We start from the raw sequence: 24,013 nt of genomic DNA on the forward strand, positions 1-24,013 counted from the left end.
CTATGCTGTTTTCAAGATTTACAATTTGCTGTCAGAAATCCCATACAAATTACAGTTACTGCCAGGGTATGTTGTACAATGTCAAAAGAAGATAATTACCTGCTAATCTGCATAATTAGTGCCCGCATCCCCCTAATTCCCACTTTACGAATGCCTATTTTATTCGGGTAAATAAGGAGAATTCTTTTCCTTGTCACTCTGCTAAATCATGCAAAATATTTTGATTGGTACATAAGCTAGCCGGTGGGGGGGAAATGTTAATATTGGCAGAACTTTATGTTTTTATTCAATCTGTGAACAATTCAATAAGAGTAAAACCCTTCATACATGGCCCATCTAATAGTTTTTCACCTATTGCAGGTATTATGGGAATTTTGTGATGAATCTTATAAAACATTTGTAAACCATAATGTGTGCTATAAATGTAAGATACTGTTGTGCTAAGTCAAGCTTCTAAGTAACTAGATGAAACTTCCAACAAATCAGAAATGGTAGAATAATGGAGACCTAAGCCTTGGAAGGAATGCACACAACTTTTGTTGGCCTTCTTCATGTATACCTTCTTTCTAAATGTATCACTGTGTTTTTACATGTTTGAGGTTTTTAAAAGAGTAAATTTTTAACCTAAGAATGCAATTTTAGGGTAAAGAGAAATATATATTTGTCAAATCTAAATAGAAAATTTAAAACAAGAATACACAGTGATTTCATTTTATGTACTGTTCCACTGACTTATGTACTGATGTTCAGTTCTCACCATTAGAAATGCAGAAAGCCAAATGAATGCACATATCATTTGTTCACCTCATTACAACTTGCGGCAGACTTTCTCACCATACTTCACTCTTAATTCCTTTTTCAGAGAAGGAAGGCTGCCAGCCACTATCAATTTACAAAGTTATCTTTGATTTAAGGAAGAACATGTCATTCTATATAAAGTACATTGGATTTTCATCCAAGAGAGGGTAAAAAATGGTAGAGAAACTTCCATGCAAGGATCTTGAGAATGCCTAATTTCCTACATAGGTAGGGGTTAGCAGTACTGTTGTGAGATGGGCCAAAAATTCCATAGAATCTATTTGTATATGTAGAAAGTATTTTCTTTCTCTTTTAAGTCTCTGAGTTGGATTAAAGAAGAGAATTTACCTGTTTGAATAGATACCATTAAATCAATAAAGAAGACAGCCATTATAATTAGGAGTAAAATCTGATAACAAAGAGTAAACAGAATAGCCATATATATATATGTGTGTGTGTGTGTGTGTGTGTGTGTGTGTGTGTGTGTGTGTGTATGCTGGTTGATGGAAAAATATTAAAAGCGGAGAAAGCTTAACTAAAGAAAAAATAAGCACAGTAAAAATTCTATTTTTTGCTTCAAATTTTTTTCTCTACATCTCACATGATATATATAAGGCTTTTTTTCATTTCTAATGTTTTTGTAGTCATTACTTTAGATTAAAACCAAACATTTCCTTAACAGAGACACATTCTGACTTAGAATTAGTTATACCTTAAACATGAAATTTCTCTAGATAACACCGGAAAAAATCAATCCTTATATTAATGATAAGTTCCTCTATTGCCCACTTAACATGTAAAAGCCAGCTAGGTAACTGTCTTAGGAATTATTTGGATGAAACTGAAAGATCCAAGTTCTACTCCGTTATAAAGCAAAGTAAAATGCCAGTTATGCACGGTGTCCTCTAAATCAACAATTACTGTAGCATTATCTTCTTTACTCCATCTTAACTTAGCAGAAATCAAACCATTTTAAATCAAACTGGTACACGCATCCATTCACTTCTCGTCCAATCAAAACGGAATTACCTGTCAACAGAGAAGTACGCTTACAAGTGTGAAACCATTTGACCATGTTATATTTTAATTTGCAGAGACAAAAATGACAAGCAATTTATTTACATAAAACTGTACAAAAGCAAATTAAATTATGTAAAGTATTTCATAAATAGTTGGACGAGTGTTTAATACATTTCGCCATGTTTAGCATAGTTGCGTGCATAGTGACTCATAATAAACGATGATAAATTGTTCTCGGCTTCACTATCAACATCCAAGTAGCAGAACAATAGTCAATGATTAACATTACAAACAGATCGTACCACACTGAATGCAAGTGCTTTAAAATGTAGGAAAAGTTGTCTGAAAGTAAACCCTAGGTTGCTGAAAGAATGAGGTATTCCTCTAGATGTTAGATCTACCTCTACCTGGGTCACAACTGACCAGCTTAAAATATTCTTGATCATCTTCACTGTTTTTGTTTTTGTTTTCCCCCTAAGGACACATTGTATATTTATCATGGATACAATGTCCCTAAAATTACTTGGGTCTTCGGATTTCTCAGGCCTGGGTTTAGGATGGCTTGATTCTTGGAGGTTTCTTCTGGTCTGTGTGTTATTTTATTTTCCTATAAGAGAGCTTCCTAGGGTAGCCTTTCAGCCAGACATCTTCAGTACCATCTTAGTTTCTCTTCCCATAAAAATAATGCCTCCCTTGTTTTCTGAAACTCAGGCAACAGGCCAGTCAGAAACCATACAGAAATGATATCTGGAGGTTCAGAATGAGCATTAGATTTTAGACTGAAGCTATAGACGTACACGTAAATTTTAATACACATAAATTTATATAGTTACTCATTAATTTATAAATGTGTCCTAATGTATAATGCATGCAAAGTTCACTTGAGAGTCTTGTGTACAGAAAACAAGTATGGTTTATATATTGTACAACCAAAATGAAACAGCAGCTAAAAGAAAAATAACAAAAAGGAAATAAAGAATAGAAATTTGAAATCAATATTTGACCTTGCAAAATGGACTGATTTCACCCCTGATAATCTCTCTCTGTGTTACTATTACAATAAATGCTTTAGCCTTCTAGTCAGAATTAAGCAGTCCATGTTAATGCCTTAGTTTTGTTTTATGAATGAACGATATTTAAGACTGGTCCATTATCTGAGTTTGTCAGAAGGCAAATTTTTAATATATTATTTATTATTTTCAGAAAATAAACATGGGTAAATATACAGGATCAAAAAAGTTGGGAATAGCCCATTTTCCCTCATTGTCCAAACCCAACAACCGTTTTTTTACCATAACAACAGGTATAAAAGGCACAGTTGCTTGTTTTGCATTCACTCATTTATTTTTTTTGTTTCTTTTTATTGATTTTTTTCAAAAGCACTCTATATATGGAGTGGCACTGGATTTAGCCTATTCAAAATAAAAGTCATACAAACACAAAATATATTTCTGTGTCATGCCAGCTCATTATATAATAAACATGTTATGAGAGCTAATTCTACTAGAATTACTGAGAATACTTACAGTACACTGAATTTTATTCTTTCACACCCATTTTAGTTCTAAAGAAAGGCTCATGAGTTAAATGACAATGACATGGCTGTCTTGAATGTGGTGCAAACGTCATTGGGGAATGTGGATCCAATTAATCCAAAGGTCCAGTATGACCCGTATTAGCTTTATAGACAACAGAAGGGTTTTAAGATAGAGTGAAATGAGCTATCTAATGGTTTCAAGTGTCTCATGAAAGAAAGAAAATAAATGCATTAAAAATGTTTGTTGAACACCTGTGTTATGCAATTGAGTATTTGCTTTGTAACGTGCAAGAAAAAATATGTATACATTTCATAAGTATCTTTAGAAGTATTTTGTCTTAATAGGTACTTACAGATTATACAAGGCAGAACTGCTTTAATGCAGTTTCCTAACAAAGTACTAGAATTGCATCTTTCCATCATGTAAATAATAATCAAACATAAAGATGTTCAATTATTGGTATTTTAGTCCAATGTTTTTGTTTCAATTACATATCTTCTTTCATCCTAACTATTATACATAAACTAACATCAAAATGAAAACTCGATTTATAAGAAAGAGCAGAAGGAAATGACCCCAAAAGAGTAGCCCACCAGAGAAGTGGTTTTCAAGATAAACATTTTGATGACCTATAGTGAGTTCACAACCTCTAGTCCAGGCTACTTCACCTTATAGTCTAAGAAATTCTGTAAAGAATAAAACTATCCAAAGCTACATTATTTCTACAGTTTGCTAGAGAGCCATCAGGCTATGTCCTAACCAGGTTGCAAACATTCAGTGTTAGGAACATTTGCACTTTTCACCTGTTATATCCCCTATTCTGTCCCTGGATTGTCACTTCTGTCTGAATGTCCCAGCTCATAATTTCCAATTATGTTAAATCATCCTCTATAGAACAAACGACCCAAAGTCTGCATATTCTGTGGGTTTTTTTTTTCACTGAAAAAATTGCATATTTTTCCACTCTGAGATGTACATACAAGGAGACATATCACTGACGAGAACTCATTTCTTTCATGTTCCGTCTGGATTTGTTTTAAGACATATCCAATCATGTTCAGAATCACATTAGTGACAAATCAATTAGGGTGTCACCTTGTTTCAATGTTGTGAGTCTTGAAATAGTGCTATATTGCACAGGATTCAAAATTAATGCACTTGTGTTATATGAAAGAGTTCCTTAAACACATAAAAAATACAATTGATAATTTGAAACGTAAATAATAAGACCAGTAAACATCACCTGGATACTAAAATGATAATAGTGATTTTAACTTAAAAGACTGTATACCAACATATCTTTCTTTCCCTAACTACCCACAAATATGGTTTTTACAAGTGGAATCTTCCCTGATAATAGTTTTTGAAACTAAACTTGAACCTTAACTAATTGTCTACTGTAATACCAAAAATACATCATTTAGTTTTTCGTTTTCTGAGCTTTCAAAGAAAACCCATTTTAAAAGAGAATGCATGTTTTCAGGTATAGAAACAATGTAAAAGAAGCTAGTGTTTGAGTATTTCTGTGTGTGCATGGGTTCGGTTGCTTTCGTTGCTTAATGGATTTCCACGTCAAGACCAAATCTGCTTCATGATATCCCTGATCTGCCGTGTGATCTTTGGCCTTTTAATGACACAATTGTTCCAGTTAGTTGATAACAGCGGTGCTGTTCTGAAAAATATATATATATAATTTTTACAAGTTATAATTAGTGTAATTGATATGTGTGGTCAAGATTGTGTGTATACTAAGAATATTTGATGAATATATGGGATTGAAGTGGATACCCCTGACTTGAAAAGAACTATGTATAAGCCAATTTGGGACTGCAATCTCTAACTGGGTATTGTCTAGCTGTCAGTCTTTGTTAGAATTTTAAAGCTTGTGAGGTTCTCAATATTCTTTTTATAGAGTCCCCCTAATAAGAACTGTACTTTTACAGGAACACTATCATTTGGGGGGGATTGCCTTTCATGGTGATTAATCATATTCTGATGGTATGTCTGAAACACATTTTACCTGATCTGTTCTTTGTTTGTTTGTTTTTCGGTTTTTTTGCTTATTGTGGTGTTTTTTTGACCAACCGGATGGCATTCAAACTAAATCAAAGTGACTAAATCATGCTTCAGCTTAGGGGTAATGAGAGTGTATTGTGTTCTGCTAATCAGGCTTGTTACCATGAAAGAAACTTGCAACCATCTTTTTTTTTTTCCTCCTTGGAGGGGGGTGGGGAAGAGGAATAGCGGGTGTTAGGAATAATCCGTGAGGGGGTTAGACATGCAAGTAACAAGGATGGTTTCTACATTGTACATTACAATCAGGCTAACAGTATCACTAAAGGCCTGATCTGGAGGCAGAAGTGGCAGGCAAAGTTTTGTCTCTTTGGTAGCCCCCTCTTTTTGATTACACGGTTTTTGTAAGTTTTTTTGCCCCTTATTCTCCTTCTCATACATGAAAAGAACTTTGCTGTTCTTCTTTATAGCCTACAGGTAAACTTCTCTTCTAGTGAGAGTATTGACAGGAGATGGCTTGTATTCCCCTGTTTTTGTAAGGGGAATATCCTCAGGGTTGGCTTCCTCATTTTTGCTGAAACTAGCTGCACTGAAGGTCTCATAGGAGGAGGTCAACTTTTTGTTTAGGAGGTTTCTGTTGCGGTCACCCATGATCGCGGCCTCACCATTGGCCAGCTTTTCCTGGCTTCCTCGTTCATCAACAGGCATGAAAGTGGAGAGTTTGGGCTGGTTCTTCTTCCTCTCTGGAGAAGTGCGGACCGGCATCCAGCAGGAGTCTGAGTGGCCATATTCATCACACTCACGGGTACACTTCCCAGTCAGGGCTACATCTGGAAGAGGTCTTGAATCTGAAATTCAAGGAGAAGGTGATGTTAAAGTTGGACATTCTGCAACAGGCTTTCCTTATTTGCATGAAATTGGAAGGGGGAGATATATATATTATTTATCATATTATTTTCCTTTTATCTACACCCCATAGTTCATCATTTCCATAGAACAGTTTTTATTTCATATCCATTAAAGATAAGGTTTTGCAAAAACATCGAATATTATGGAAAGAAAAGAATGAACAAACTAATAAATTTAAGCATGTAGAAGACAGGTACATATGCATTTGTTACAGGACAGGGACATGTGTATATTCTCAAGTAGAAATAAAGCACATATATATAGTTGCCTGGGTATAAATCTTTCCACATGCATAAGAAAGGTTATTAAATCCAAATAGATAATTTTCTGTATTTATAAATTATCCCAGAAATCATGTACTTTTGCCAATTGGATTCCTTCCTGCTTATACATTATTCATGGAATGCAAATATGCAAAACCTTATATTTAAAATACATTCTAAAACATCAGGGTGACTCAGAAGTAGAACCTAAATTGACAGAACATCATGTGGTAAAAAGTAAAAAAAAGCAAAGTACAAGTAGGTTAGGGGTGTGAACATACTAGCAATATCATCACCTACCCCACCCTAGCCCACGCCCACTTCCCACCCACCATGCCAAATGACCTAATATGTGCTATAGGAAAATCCCTTAAATGTTCACATAGAAATACATTTGCCAATGTGTTTGCTGAATAGAAAGGTTATGTGAAATGCAGTGCATTGGGTAAATGCAGTCAAGCTCCTAAAGTTTTGATGAAATAGCATGTAGTCCTAATTAATGTTGCTGCCTAGTGGAATGGGAGAAGTCTTCTATTACTATAAAGCTAAGTCATATCTAGACAGCTCTTAGGGATCAGGATTAGAGATGGAAATTAAAAATTACCTGTATACGTAAGTAAATTTGTTAACATGTGTCTGTCTTTGGAGAACAAGTATGTATTTTCTTGTTATTGAAGATTTTTTAACAGACTTTGTTTTTATTTGAAAAAGAGAAAGAGAAAAAACAAAAACAAAACAAAACCCTGTCTTCCTCAACAGATTCTAAAAGAATAACCTCTAGAGTTTTATTTAATATATTTTGTAACTCATTTTATTGCCAAACAAAAGAACATAATATGACTTGTGCTCCAATTTATATCATATGGCATCACTTTTTTTTTTTTTTAACAAGGCTTTGGACTTAAAAGACGGACAAGTTTTAAGCTCTGCAAATATAGTCACAACAATGTAATCAGTGAGATTTGCCTATACATGATCTTAGGTAGATTCGGTTTAAAATTGAAGAGGGGGTTATTTAAATGATCCCCCAAATATTTAGACCCTCTGCCTCTATCTGTACACACCATCCTCTGTACTTTAACATTACATTCCTATTTTGGCTATCATTTGTACAGAAGTTTCGCCCTGCCAAATCTCTCAAATGAAGGCAGTCCAACGCACACCATTTTTTCCTGTCGTGATGGATAACTAAAATATTGACGTTTGTCAGCCCATTGATTTTTGAACCACTATGGCCTGAGATTTTTATGCTGTGTGCTGAGAGCTCAATGAGGAAGTTCCGGTGCTCTTCATAGGAATCTGGAATGACTTTTGTCTTTCCCAAAAGGCAAAATGCAAAGATAATTATTTACTGTCATTCCACATGCTATGTTGCCGTCTGATTTCTACATGGGAAGACCCTATTAATTTTATCATCAAGAGAAAGAGCACTTTCTTATTCATTTTTTTATGCCGAATTCCCTCCGTGTCTCTCAAATACACATTTTAGAAGAATTTAAAAAATCAAACTATTGGCAGATTTTATGAACGGTCTTTGTAATCTAGTTAGTTTAAATGAGCAAAATGTGAGTTCTTTTGAGAATATTTTCTATCCTGGGATACTTTGTTTATCTGAAGCTGACCTAAATGCCTTGAAAAGGAAAAACCCTTATGAAAATGCAAAGTGCAAGATCAGACCTATTTTACTCTAAACATTCTTTTTTTTCTTTATTGCTTTAACAAGTTCAAACTTTTCTTTTTCTCATGTGATAGTGCCTATCAAAGACACAAGAAAATAATCAGGACTAAAGCTACCAAAACAGGGAAGATCTCTTTGAATGTGGTTGTCATTCCCTGCAGAAATGACCCAGAATGTTCTCCAATCAGCTAAGTTTACTTAAGTCTCACACAATGTGTCAGTTTACTTACACAGTGACTTACAGATTCTCTGCTTTTCAGTGATTAATTTGTGTTTCCAGTTTCAAATGTGTAGCACTTTGTTTTTCTTTTGTTTGAGATGCATTTAGAGAGAGCTCAGAGCACTGTTGTGATGATGCAAACTACTCTTACTTGTTGTTTTCCTTGGGTACCTGAACTCTCTGTCGCTCATAAGAAATTATATTTATTTAGATTGATGCAATTTCTCATCAACTAGAAGTGAGAGGCCCTTCAATTTCTTCCCTCAACCTTTACTTCATAGTCTGGATTATTTCCTGCTGAAACTGATTTCCTCTTATTGCTTTTAACAAAAGGCAACTTGTCTTCTCTGCCATCAGGCACATCTCTATCCAAGAAGCTGCCACATCTCTATCCAAGAAGCATGACTTTTAATAAGGATCTCCCGTCATTTCCAAAGTCAAACACTTGATTGGGGACCACAGTGGAAGTTGACAAGCCTAATTGGCTGAGACACGTTGCAGTTTGTCATCAGATTCAGAAAATAATCAAGAAAGGCTATAAGAGATTCATCACGAGCAATCAAAACTTCCAATCTTGATGATTCAAATGAATCCTCAAAAGAAATGCCAATGATTAACAAATGCAATTTGTATTATGTTGTAGTTTATTAAGGGGAGGCATGTGTGGAATAGTACTTTTCTGTGTTCTATATTTTCTTATTTTAATTATGCAAGGTTTTTTTTAACACAAAAGTTACACGGGGTCTTAAAAAATCATCAGACATTCCTTTCTCCCTTTCATAAAAAGACATACTCTTAAAATGTCCTATTTTGTGAAATTATAGAGGCAGACCTTAAACAATTGGTAACCTTCGAAATCTTTCAGTCTTTCACTGAGGATGTGGTTTTGATATCTAAGAACATTACTTCATGCTTTAGTTTAGTACTGTTTCTTTTAAATTTGGACCTGAATGAAGATGGAAAACAGCTCATCATGACTCTTGTGAGTTGGCACTGAGTAAATCAGTAAAAAGTAAAATATTCTATATCAAAATATAATGGTATTTTCTATCAGTTCCTTAGAGCCCTCCTCTGCACCCCCCCACTTAATCACCTCAAACCTCTGGAAGCCTGGATGCAGAAATGCTATTCATTAGATCCTATGGCCACTTTAGCATCACTCGTGAAGTTCTGCTTATGCTCTTTACTAGAGCCATTACATCCATTTAGAGAGTTACAGTCCTTTCTTAGACCTCAAGTTAATTTCCTTCTGAAAGTATGGTTTTAAGCCATCATAATAGCAAACAATTGTAGAACAATTTATAACACAGAAAGTGCTTTCCCACACTCATTGCCTTAACTTATCCTCTCAGCCACAGAGCAGGGAGGATGACCACAGCCAGGGGTCCAGCCGGTGGGAGAGCTGAGGCCAAAGAGTAAGTGTTTTGACTTTCACTTTAGTGTTTCTCATAACACTACAATGCTCCTTCTTAAAATGTAACAGCTGAGTAGTTAGAGGTCAATTACTGCTACTCGTGGCCATAAGAAAAAGCTAGAATCTCCAAAGGAAGAGAAAAATAAAAAAATGTTTGAGCAGCACAGGAAACAGATGCCGCCAACTCACAAATTTTACTACTTAATGCCAGCAATGGTGCAACCTCCCTACATTTCCTAATGTAGAGGAAATGATAACGAATTTAAGAATTCCACCTCTTTCTCTGAAAAGAAGCATATTTGCCCTACTGGGCTCGGTGGATGAGTTGGTCCTGGGAAGATGGTGGTACAGTGACCTCAACAAGAAGCGACAGGCAGACAACAAGTGGAATCATTAGAAATAACAAGGAAAGCTCAGATTTATGCAGGCATTTAGTGTTTCCAGAAGCTGTCCTATACATTTCAGAAACCATACAGGCATCTTTATTACAGAAGAGAACTGTATGGTTAAGACTCTTGAAGACAGCTCTGCACTAGTAAGGATTTTCACATACTGAATTACATATTCTGCCAGAATCCTGGGACTTTACTCCAGGCCCTTGGCTTGGGACTGAAGATACAAGGATATTTTCATCTCCTAAGGGAAGACATGAAAATGTTGCATTTAGTTTTAAAATATTTCCAATGACGTTTTTTGCTTTTTTTTTAAGCTCAGATATTTCATGCTATATGCATAACTTGCTTATTTAACATACAAATTACTTAATTCTCTGATCATGTGATCAGTTGTTAGTCAATGTCTAGATGTTCACACCATTCCTACAATTTGTTCTTTAAATTCAAGCAATAGCATATTCTTAACATTACTTGAAAAAATTTTGCAATGAAAAATTGTGTTATTTTCTCCTTTTGGGGAGAAAAAAACACATACAGCACCTTTTGCTTTTCTTTCTTTGTAAAGTATTTAGTTTTCTTTTTATACTTCTTGACTTTTTGTTATACGAAGATTTCTTTTTCTAGAGGTGTGTCTAAATTCTGGTGTAATTTGGTGGACAATTAAAAAGGTTTTACAAAAGGATGAACAAGAATAAAAAAGACAATTGGTAATGGTTTTCCAACAAATATTTTAACATTACCTTTACTTTCTTAATACAAATGAAAACATCTCTTTTACTCAAGTGATTAAGTAAAGTGCTTGATTTTATTTTTTTATTTTTTAAATTTTTAAAGATCTTATTTATTTATTTGACAGAGAGACGCAGCGAGAGCAGGAACACAAGCAGGGGGAGTGGGAGAGGGAAAAGCAGGCTTCCCGCTGAGCAGGGAGCCCGATGTGGGACTCCATCCCAGGACCCTGGGATCATGACCTGAGCCGAAGGCAGACGCTTAATGACTGAGCCACCCTGGCACCCTAAAGTGCTTGATTTTAAAATAGCTGTTAGAAAATGATTTACTATTTCCTTATATAACACAGTTGAGAGCAAATAATTAAATAAGCCCTTTACTGGAAAATTATTATTGAAGTCATTAAAGATTAGGTGTGAGGGGATGAAATCCAAAAGGCACATATGGAATTAGATCCTTGCCTTTTTGTCTGTTTGGGAAATTTGGGAAAACTAGAAAGGTAAGCACGGAACAGGGACAGGGTAGGAATCACTGATGCAAACAAGCAGTTTGTAATTCTCTAAGTATCTGATTACTCTCTGGAAGAAGGGGAGATTTATAGTTACATAAATGTCACCTAGGGCTACAACAAAGGGCTTAAGATTTCTAAACAGTGTTCTAATTTGTCTCAAGTCGCTTGACCCAACCAAGTTAGAAGAGGATATAAGAATAGCCAGCCTATGCACCCAACCCTAGCTTCAGTGTTACCTATGTCACTCCTAAGCAAGTCCTGATGGAACAGTGAGTTTGTGAGAAGAACAGGGTATTTGGAGTCTCAACATTGTTGAGTGTGATTCTGGATGCATCACGTATAAGCTCTGTGACTTTGGATGAAATTTCTTGGATATAATTTATCTGAGCCTCAAGATCCTCATGAGGGAGATAATAATATCTATTCCCTTATATATTGTAGGGATAAAAGAATTAATGTAGATCATGCTGATTATGGAGTGGCCTCTGGTGTGGTGTAGATATTCAGTAAAGAGGAGGTCATAGCCCCTGAAGACATTTAATATATCTAGATATAGATATATATCTATTTTATCTCTGTAATCTTCCATAAGTGAAATGTGTATTTGGAAATAAGCTTAGGAGCTAGGCTTCTTGGATTCAAATCCTAATTTTGTCACCTAGTATGTAATTGTGAACGAGTGACTTGATTGATTTAAATTACCTCATCTGTATAACAGGTATAAGAAGAAATTAACCTCTTGGGATTATTGTGAGGATTACATGTATTAATATAGGTAAAGTATTTGTAATAATTCTCGACACACAATAGCCCTCAATAAACATTAGCTACTTCAGGTGCACCATTCCTCACTGGCAACTGTGTTCTGAAAAAAGCTTTGAAAACTAACATGTTTTTTTTCTCATAAATTTATACCCCTGACATTCAATACAAGACTGTTCTTCATCTTTATCTCATGTAGTGTAAATATTTATGTTTTTCTATAGAAATAGTGTGTTTAATTAAGGTCACTCTCAGAGTCTTAGATTTTTAAAATAATATATGATACATGCATGATATTACCTTTTTTTAACATATGAAGGACTCTGAATTTCAAGATATATTTGGCTGAAAGATTAACTTATTGTGGAATTAATACCAATCATCAATCAAAAGGGCATGTATTTTGAGTTACTTTTCCAGTAGTACTAAAGACTTTATGTTGATAGAGTCTGCAATATACCAGAGCTACCATCTACTTAGGAAAATACACAAGTTGCTATATCCTGATAGTCTATGTCAGGTACTTATTTCCAGCGAAGATGTATTCAGTATGAGTCATTATGGTTGCTCAAAACTAAAGAGGAAATGCTCTATTATTTGCAGTTATCTTTACAACCTAAACAGATCAACCTCACAATGAATCATTTTTGTTTGAAAGAAATTTGCCCCTAAAATATTAGTTGCTGGCTTGCTACCTTGCTTTGTCTGCATGGGTCACAACATAAGAAGGAGCTCCATTTTTAAGATATGTCAAAAATTAGCGGTAAACTGATCTAAGACTAAGGTTAAAATCAAGGAAAGACAACAAGCAACAGGGCAAATACCTAAAATGCAGCATACCCTTCATACATCAGAAATGATGAAACAAAAAGCCATACAGCAAATGAGCTCTGCGGATTTCATGATGTATATACATGATTGTATCAAATTGTGATACGAGGACAGAAATTCCCCTAACCTCCTTATACACAGCCCTTTGGAATGTGACATCACTATTCTTATGTCAAGATGTAGATTCTCTCTCTGGGTACCTCTTGAAGATGGGGCAGTTTTGATGATTAGAATGTGGCAGAAGTAAAACTATGCTATTTCCACACTAGGTTTCAAGAATTCTAGCAACTTCCTTTGCATTTGCCCTTGGAACCCTGCCATTTCTACCCTGAGAGAAAGCACAATCTAGCTTCTTTGAAGATGAAACACTATTTGAGAAAGAGACTCGGCTGTCTCAGCAGAGCTTACCCCCAGGTAAGGTTTATTCACTTTCCCGGCCAACACAGCCTCATGAGTGAGCCAGGCAGAACTAGCAGGAAGACCACATAGCCAATCCACAGAAATGTGAGGAGTAATAAATCTTTGTTGTTTGAAGCACCTAAATTATGTTTACTTGTTTGTTTGTTTTTTTCCTTTGGGAGGGGAGAGAGTTCATCAATGCAGTGTCGGATCTCTGAGATATTGATCATGGATGTATTATATCATCTTGTGTGCAATAAACAGCTTGAGATCTGGAAATAATATACACTACTCCTTTTATGTCTTCTCGAGAGTAACAAACTGACCAATATTACCAGAAGTTCAACTCTTCCAAAGAACATTTTCAGAGATGTAAGCACTTTTAATTAACAAGTTCAAGCTGAGGGCTACTATAGAAAGCTCTGGAAATCCTGGGTCTGCAATTACAGAATTTCACTGCATTTTATACCTAGGAGTGTTCTAGTTCGAGCTGACATGCCAAGACAATATTAAAATGTTTAAACATATTTGAAAGCATCAGCAAATTTTCTCCGTACCTTAGGCTAAACTCAGTTGAACAGTGATCGGAGGTATCTCAAGAAGCATTTACTGCCCTGAGGCTTAGACCACTGTCATCCTGAATGTGGCATTATCATCTACAGTGGAGACTGTGCACGCCATGTCTCAAGCAGTCTTGCTGAATCAACTCAAACATGAATCTGCTGGTTGGCACATGAAAACTGCACTACAGCATAAAAAGGTATAGTGACTGCCTGGGAGTGATCAATTTATGCATGTCAGAGCTAGGGTTTTATTTCCCTCTTCACACATGAAAATTAGAGGTGGTGGAGGTTAAGGGAGTGCTCAGGGAGCAGAGTGGAAAGACAGGAAGAAAAAGGCTGGAAATGGGAAGATGCTCTGATATTGATCAAAAGAGTTCATAAAACCCAGGAAAAGACTGGGGGCATTTATTTCACAAGTTAACAACTGATTATTCCACTAAAACCCAATTTTGTTTTTTCTGTCATTCATGCTTATTTTCCATTGCAAAGATCCCATCTTTCATAATGTTTCTTCTAGTCTCTTGGATTTTTGTATATTAGAAATTATTTACTTTGGGTGTCATAGACTTCAATAATCTGATGAAAACTAGAAGTATTACCTCCTCCCATAAACGTAGATAGATATGTACCCCCCAAGTTGTGTAAAGTTTCGGTGGAGCTCAAGATACCTGAGTTAGGGTCACAGTATACTTCCAACCTCTTGGTGGATGGGAGAAAGAGGGTATATTTTTTTACTTGACTTTTTTTCCCTTTGAGTTTCAGTCAAAGGTTAAGAAACATTTTACAATGTGACGTGCATCTTCCAAAAATAGAAATTATAGACAGTAAATAAATTACCATTCAAACACTGACAGAAAGATTTAAAACAAATAAACAAAAACAAATTATGAAACTGATTTAGAAGTAAGGAAAATGATCTAGGTTTGATTATGTTAATATTTTAAGTTGGTCATGTAAATGTTCAATTTATAAGGCTTTATATAAATAGCAAATTCATGTTTGGGGATGGATCTACATGATTATTGATCACCAGTTGGAAAATGTGTTCTTTCCTAAAATGTACATCCAACATTTGCTTCAAATCTGTGTCTGGGATTGCCAGCAACCAGATCTTCATTCACTTACCAGAAGATGGGAGGTGAACTCTTATTATTATGAAAATTTATACAAAAACAATAATGATCCAGATGAGGTTTCTTTTTTTTTTTTAAGTTAATGAAATGTGTTAGCCACTTTATATTGGTTTTACTGTAAAGTGTGATGTGGATAAACAAGAAAAGACTTGCAAACATCAACTTAGAGTCACTTTCCAGTAATGGTCTCAAATCTTCAGTTTTCATAATTAACCAGAAAGTTGTAGAATATATATCCTACAATAAATATTAATGTTGTCTTTAAGAATATATGTTTATTCTAAAAATAGTACACAAAGGCCCTATTAACTGTAAGGATATTATCTTTGGATTGTGTTCTTGAAGACAGTGTTCATCTTACCTTTACTTCCCCACATAACGTAATTCTATACAAATAAAGAAGTTAAAAAAAGAAAATTAAAAAAATCAATTAATAGATATTATTTTCTCAAACTTTCTTTCCTCCAACATAAACCACAACAAAGCACTTTTTTTTAAGTAAGTGAGAAGTTAATGAATAGTTCTTGTAATAAGGAGTTGAGGTATGAAATATCTACTTAATGCAAGTATGTTAAATATTAAAACAAATTAATTCGGTATGTGGTGATGTCTTAATTAAGAAGACCATCACTACAGTGGCTATAATGAGATAGAAGATATTTCTAAGTATCTTTTTCTATGCATTATTTTGTGTGAAGTCTAAAATAACCTATATTAAAGCTCAAATCATGCATGAAGTAGAATGGTAATGGAAAGTAATTGTAGCAATTTATATTTATCAAAGCAATATAATTAATTTTTTAATGTGGCAAAAAAAAATAAAAAACAAAAACAAACCAAAAAAACCACAGTAGCCATGCATTTTCTCCTTCAGTGTAGAAATCTTGAGAAACTCTACAATTATTCTAATGATATGACTATTTGCAAATATATTCTCAAACTCTGTGCTTGCAATTACCTGTTGAAATATCTCACAAGTCCTACAGAAAAGCTGATCTGATTGGAAGTACTTCTGTAATAACAGCTCTATTGTAACAGAATCCCATAAGTTATTGTGATTTGGGACAAATACATAAAGTTCCTCCTTTGTGTTCCTTACTAAGGAAGTTCTCACAGAAACTTTTGTTTTGCAGTACTGTTGAGAGATGAGGTTCTGAAAGCTTTTAGTGGGAGCTCAAAAACCATTTATGGCGAGAGTTTTAAAACGGCTGGAAGCTGGCTCCTTAGTCTGGTCAATAAGTTGATCAGTTGAAACTAAATTTGGCATTCACGATTAGGACCAAAAGAGTGTTGAAGAGCTTGGGAGTGCAGAGCAGGTAAATAAAAGGAAAGAGAAGGAAGGAAATGTTCTCTGATGATTAGCAAACAGGACTCAAAGAGCAGCTAAAGTGGGGGAAATCAATGAAGTAACACTGGATCAGTTTGCTTCATTGATTTTTGCTGCTCATTGAAATGTTTTCCTTTATTTACTTCCTATTTCTTCAGAGAGTGGCAAAGTCTCACTGTTGAGACTGTGACTGGCAGACAGGCAAGCTCTGGAGATCCTCTCCTGTCTACATTATACCTCTCATGCTGCATGGATTCAGGGCCACTTCTAATGCTCGATGTGATGCTGCTGCAAGAGCCACCCTGCACAGCTTTTGGGGTGGGGCAGAACAAAGGTTCTTCCCAAGGACCCTACATCATAATCTCCAGAACCCGTGAACATGTTAGCTTACAAGGGATGGGGGAATTAAGGTGTCAGATGGGGTTGAGGTTGTTAATATACTAACCTACAAATAGGGAGATTTTAGGAGGTTAGGCTACAAACAAAAGAATGTGGGCAGGCTCTAGAAACTGGAAAAGGCAATAAATAGATTCTCTCCTCCAGCCTCTAGAAAGGAATGCAGCCCTGTAGAGACTAATTTTAGCCCATGAATGAGGCCCATGTCAAACCTCTGACCTACAGAACTGTAAGAAGACACATTTTTGTTTTTCCAAGATACTCGGTTTGTAGCACTTTGTTACAGTTTCAAGATAAACTTAATACACACTCCCACCTATTTTCTGGTTAGAGTAGGGTCAGCACAGAATTGATGTATTTGACCCTTACCAGCTAGATTTCATCCATGAAAGGAAATAGAATGGAAGGTTTTTGATTTGCAAAAGTTTTCATTGAGTCGTGTTTACCTAAATTTTGAGCATCTGCTCAAGAATTTTCATTTTGCACTTCTGAAAATTTCACTACATTCTAGTATATGATTTCTCAGTGATTTGTCTATGACCAGTCAACAAAGTCCCATTTCTTTTTTGTCCTGGAAAGTACTAACAGTTCATTTTTTCTGAATGATAACTTCCTTCTGTTCCATCCTTCAGTGATAGTTGTTTCTGAGATCATTACAAGAGAGATCAATTTAAGCCGTTCTATATGTGGGTGGTGTGATTCCAAAAAAACAGAAAGAAAGAGAGAGAGAGCACCCATTTGGCATAGTACCTGCCTCTCCTTCATAGGAGAGGCAGGTACTAGGGTGTGACCCTAAAGAGGGCTTTGTCAGGCTTTATCACATTTATGGGGCTCTTGTGACTTCCTGATTTTTATTACTTGAGGGCATTTTTGTGTTTGCTTTTGTTTTTGTTTAGCCTGTTTCACTTCTGGTGGTTAGCAGGAACATGCCTAATAAAAAACACCTTACCATTATTTTAAGAACAGTAAGTAGAGGAACAAGTCTCTCCCTAGTTGAAAACCCTCTTCTATAAATTTCAGTATAAATTTCAAATTCCATGTTTTTTCACAGAAGGCCCTTCAGGATCTGAATCCTGTCTACCTCTTATCCTTAATCTCTTTCCATTCTTACTTACTCCCATTTGCCACTTCAACAGACCTAATGCAGTTGTCATTTCCAGAAAACCTCTTGTTGCCCCATGTGTTCATGATATTAATGTGTTGCTTCTTCTATTATTCCTTGCCTTGTCACCAAACCATTCAAAATCCAGTTCCAAGATGTCTCCTTTGAGATTTCTTCCAAATAGCGTAATTGTGATTTCTCTTGATTTCTTCTCGGTGTAATTGGCCAAGCAGAAAAGGTGAAGTGATTTTTATTTGGTATTTGCAGATCTGAATAAACTTCCCAACTATTCACTCTCCTTATCCCCTTTCAGGGTGTGTTTCTCCAGTTGAGATATGTTTTCTAACAGAACATTGTAGTTGATTGAAAGAAGCCATGGTTGTATTTTAAGAACAAAATACCTCCACCTTCAGTGGAGGCAGTAGGAGGTGCAAAGAGTAAATCTAATGGGAAAACCCCATACTTAGTGGTCACAAGGCTATCCATATGACCTAATTTGTTAAACTTCTTTCCTTATGGATGGTGGCTATTTTAGAGTCTTTAGTGTTGTCAGGACTTCTGGCTGGCACATATACAAATCTTTCACTAATAAACTCGGGGAATAAAATTTATTTTTGGCTTATACACAGCTTATTTCATAAACAAATATTTTCAAAACAAGTTATGAAGGAAAGGTATTCTATGTGATGGTAAAAGTGAAAAGCAGAAGGTTCTCTTCTCTCATTCTTGTAATGTGGGTGTATTTTAATAAGAACTATTGTAGGCATTGTGCCAATCTATTTCAGCTCAACAAATTTTATTTGTCTTTTGGTGGCAACTTGATGGGTACATTTTAAGAAGGTAGGATCATAGGTAATTAGGATAAGTACTTTTCTTACTGAAGACCATGATTCACTCGTTGGTGATTGAACCCATTTAGGAAGTTATAATCAGTATTCACATCATGGTCACATTATTTTGTGAAGATTTTTGTTGTAGTTTTTATATATAGGTATATATACCTTGAGACATTTATATGTGTGTACTCGGTCCCTATATAAAATGGAATTTTTATTTTGGGTCACACTGAAAACTACTGAAAGTCTATAATTTAAATCATATCACAAGGAAGTCTGTGTATTCTTGCCTATTTCTGAGTAAGCTATGTATCATATGATATCTAATACAAAATATAATATATTATATATATAATAGAATATATTAATACAAAATTAATATAATTTTAATATGCCCACAATGTCATGTGAATTTTAAATTGTGTTTTTAACTGTCATTTCAAATGATACTTCAGAGACAAAAAGTTTTATTCTTATTAAAAAAGAATTCAGACAATTCAAAAAATAGGAGCTAGTCATATCCTCAATAACCAGCTCAAGAAGTCTACTGTAAATACAGTTTCTTACCTTGAGACATTCTGAATTTATAATTAGTTCCCTAGATTCCAATTTTCTAGAATTATGTGTAATTGTGATGAGCCTTCTCGTAATTCACTTAAATCCTCTGATACACTTTGATTTATTTCAATCAGCAAAATGGCAACAGACCCTTTCGAAAAGGAAGACTTAATGTGACTTTTTAAAGTCATATAGACATTAAGATGTAGGACACACTTAAGCTGTCTAATTGTACTGCTGGTCTAATGCCTAAGTATTAATCTGTCACTATGTCAAATCACATACATTTAGGCTTTTTTATTTTTTTTTAGTAAAATGTGACTGCACTTAACAAACTCATAGTGTAAAAAATTCATGAGTGCAATTAGAATGTCATGTCTTCTGCAGATGACTTAAGAAAAGCATGAATCAGAACTTAACAGTCCAACATAATTTCATAGTTAATGGTGGTGAAATTATGGTACTGCAACAACTTGAAGGCAGTACAGTGAGATTAGCAGACAGTGACGATCGGCTATTTATCCCCACCATCTGCTGTGCATGCTCGTTATTTAAGTTTTTTTTTTTTTCTCCCAATGTTTTCAGTTTTGACTTTGCCAGCAGTGGGCATCACATAGGAAAACGGGTTTCACGGTGCAAACAGATTTTCCCATGTGTTCAATGAATTAGCTTCACTGGCTATTCTGCAGCTCCCAGGCAGAGAAGACTGGCTGGAGGGAATTAATTTTAGAAAGCTTTTGTGTACTGGCCAGTGTCTTGTACAGCTCAAAGGAATCTTTCTCCATAAGAAACAAAAAAAGATAAAACTACAAGTATTGGAATAATGAAAATCATCGCTGAAACATATGCTTTGGGAGTTCCCTTTGAATGACATACTTAAAATGTATGTGGACCGTATTAACCATTTGGTTATATTCTGTAAGTACTTAAGGGAATCATTTGATGGGAATCTTGCTAATTTGTCAGCCTTCTCTGTTCTGCAAATAAGCCAAGGGCTCGTGGAACTAGGACTTGTTATGGCAGCACAGAGGAACTCGTGAAAATTCTAGTATGGAGACAAAATAAGAGACGGAGTTTCCTGAACAAAGCTGGCATGAAGGGGCGCCTGGGGGGCTCAGTCGGTTAAGCGTCTGCCTTCAGCTCAGGTCATGATCCCAGGGTCCTGGAATCAAGTCCAGCATCGGGCTCCCTGCTGGGTGGGCAGTCTGCTTCTCCCTCTATCCTTCCCTCCTACTTGTGCTCTCTCTCTCTCTCAAATAAATAAATAAAACCTTAAAAAAAAAAAAAAAGCTGGCATGAAGGTTCCAGGTCCATGAAGGTCATAGGTCCCACGAGTGGGGTAACGTAACTTGCAGTATATTCATTCATCCAAAAAAGTTTGATATGTCATGTACTATTCTAAAGCTTTACATCTATTAGCTCATTCAGTTCTCACAGCGACTCTGTGGGAAAGGTTGTATATTACCCCATGTTACAGGTGAGGAAATTAAGGCACAGAGAAGTTAAGTGAGTTACCCAAGAGTCTGTATCTAGCCAGTGATAGAATGAGGTTGCAAACCCAGGCAGTCTGAACTCTTGAGTTGTGCTTTTAGTCGTTGTGCCATGCTACCTCTCAATAAGAGCACACCAACGTACCAGCAACTCAGGTCATATGTTAGAAAAAAAAAAAAAAAGTCTTTGTCTAAGCTGAGTTAAAGCAGGAAAGCATTGTCTGTGTAGAAGGAGTTTTAGTTTGGACAGATAGAAAGGTGAAAACTCGAAAAGCATGTGTGGGTGGAGGTTCCAGGGCCAGAATGACATTGGGACAGACTATGTTCCCTTGGGGTTTTCTCTCACAGCTGTCCCTCAGTTGGTTTTTAAGATGAAGAGTTTTGTGTCCAAGTCAAAATAAGGAGACTAAATTACTGTGGTGGAAAAAGCCTCAAACGTCTATTATTAAAACCATATTCCGCTAAGAAAAAGTTCCATCATCACAATACAGGTCTATTTTGAATTCTGCATGATAGAAAGACACCTCAATTATGAGGTTTGAGATCATTGTCATTCCAGAGACAGGAAAGCCATGTTTGGAAACCACAGTGGGCTGGGCTGAACTTCTGAGAATGGGAGATGCAGAACCACTCCTTGGTGAATTGAATGTGAGAAGTGGAAATAAATGCTTTCACAATAGAAAAGAAGTGTGGACAGTTATTTCTGGCAAACAAAACATCAGAGAGATTATGTAGGACATATTAATCATAATTGGGTTGGTTAAATTAGGAAAGAAATACTGACTGTACTGATTTCTTAAGAGAAAATGAACACAAAACAATACTTGACCTATACTTATCCAACTCGATTCCCTGTATTAATCAGATAATTGATTAATATCCAAATATTTTTTGTTTATTTGAGAATATATAGCTGCAACCCATGGAGCTGAGATTTAATCTCTAGAAATGGGGAAAGTTGTATATATTAGAAGAGAATGTGGTAAAGAGAGTAGTGACTTTAAGAACATTTATATACCTTGTAATTTTTCATAATTGTATCTTGGAGTTTAAAAACCAAGGACTCATGCACTGTGTAAACCTTTATTTTCATTCTGTGAAGACCTTTACTTTCACTTCTCTTCATTGGATAGAATCAATGAATCAGAGTGATTGATACACTGGAATCTGAGCAAAGGAAGTCTGATTCGAGTCCACATTCTGTCACTTATCAGCAATGTAACCTTGAGCAAGTTACTTAACTCTGAGTCTATCTCATTGGGTTGTTTTGATAATTAAATTTTCTAATGCATGCTAAGTGCCCAGTGTAATGATCTACATATAGAAGCACTTAATATATTTTTCTACTGTTATTGCTACTATTGGTCTAATTACTGCTCTAGTTTCTTTTCCAACATACATTTGAATGATAAAATATTCATTCTAAATTATTGAAAATTAATATTTTTACTCAATATCCTCTTTGCTTGGCATAAATTAAAAAGGTCAAAACCTTACATCTTTAGAATATTTACAAGTTAAGTACAGGAAAGCAACAGTTTTCACATATAAATATAGATTTATGTCTTTGTGTTATAAATTATAGTGCCAAATACATATCCTTAAAATAAACCCCCAATGATTTTAAAATTATTTAATTAATAAGTATTAAAATGCATATTACAAGAAACGTAAAAGAAGAAATGCAAAGTAATTTAATTTCAAAGATTAGGTGTACATAATTTAATGATTTTTCTGACAGCATTGTATTTTATAATTACTAGCTGTTCAAAGTTAACTGAAATTTAATCTATTGTGACTTGCAAGTATATAATAATAAAGGCTATAAATAATAATTAGTACTCTGTCATTTACCTAACTAGGTATAATCTCTCATTTCCCCTAAAGAAACAATTTTCACGTAATTACTATTTTGCACAAAATCACATTTTTTTTACTGCTTAAATCTTATTTTTTTTCATATGGGGATATGAGAAAATGGTAAAATTGAGAAACTTAAAAAGAATATGAACTTTCAGGGGCGCCTGGGTGGCTCAGTCGTTAAGCGTCTGCCTTCGGCTCAGGTCATGGTCCCAGGGTCCTGGGATCAAGCCCAGCATCGGGCTCCCTGCTCAGCGGGAAGCCTGCTTCTCCTTCTCCCACTCCCCCTGCTTGTGTTCCCTCTCTCGCTGTCTCTCTCTGTCAAATAAATAAATAAAATCTTAAAAAAAAAAAGAATATGTACTTTCAACACAGTGTAATATCTAGCTTATTAACTTGGGTGGCTTTATAAGCATTAAAAAAAATTTAATCTAAAGAATCTTTAAACAGATTGGAAAGTATAAAAGGTGTAGAATCCCAGTTAATGTGCATTAAATTATCTTCAAAAAAAGGGGGGAAAGTTAAGAAACAGCTTCCTGCTTTGCATGTAAACTAGCCTAAATAATGCAGAGCTTAAGCGCAAAAGCAAGAGAATTTAAAAGGGAAAACAAATATCTGGAGACAACTTGTCTTTTAAAGTAACTGTCAAGGAGAACTTGTCTCTCTGAATAAAAGCGAGCAATGACTTAAGGGATTCATCTATCCTTTGGGGTGTATTAAGGAGTGTCATTTAACTATTAAAAATGTTGTCCAGTCAAAATAAGGACTAATTATCTGCTCATGATATGCCTATATGGCTTCCAAAGGACATGCAGGGATTTGGTATGATTAAATGCATTTCGAATTGCAGTCAGGTTGAGGATTCAGAATAAGTTGATCTGACGAGTAGGACTAGTCCTACATTATTCATGAATATGGGGAACCCGTAAAATAAAATATGCTGCTTACAGTGTGTCCAGATAGTTAGGGCTAAATATTCCAAAATAGTCAGCAACACACTGGATTTTTTGTCTATGAACTAAAAGAAAAGAAAAAAAAAACAAACAAACTTTCGAGTAACTAGTGAATCAGATGTAATAATGATCACATTGAATATTTAACCCCAGGGCTACCAACCAAGAAGGAGAAGCACTATAAACTTTTTCCTGCTGGGAAAGATCTAATTAAATCTGCTATCTTGTGGATAACTAAAGAGATTCCCTTATTTTTTTTCTTCCACGAAATGGAAGTACTTATCGATAAATCACCAAGCCACTATCATTATGCTA

At 35.2% G+C, this 24,013-nt stretch overlaps 1 protein-coding gene across 1 annotated transcript in view; it reads right to left on the minus strand.

Annotated features, from left to right (window-relative positions):
* Positions 1-5,840: 5,840 nt before the first annotated feature.
* PCDH7 (protocadherin 7) overlaps positions 5,841-24,013 on the minus strand; it is a 406,026-nt gene continuing 387,853 nt past the window's right edge. The window contains exon 3 of the mRNA XM_028089455.2: positions 5,841-6,217. Within this exon, the coding sequence (XP_027945256.1) occupies positions 5,841-6,217 (377 nt within the window). The remainder of the gene's footprint in view (positions 6,218-24,013) is intronic.

Source organism: Eumetopias jubatus, unplaced genomic scaffold (genome assembly GCF_037043125.1).
Source record: "Eumetopias jubatus isolate StellerSeaLion01/CBP00866 unplaced genomic scaffold, mEumJub1_p1.0 scaffold_2, whole genome shotgun sequence".
Taxonomy (NCBI): domain Eukaryota; kingdom Metazoa; phylum Chordata; class Mammalia; order Carnivora; family Otariidae; genus Eumetopias; species Eumetopias jubatus.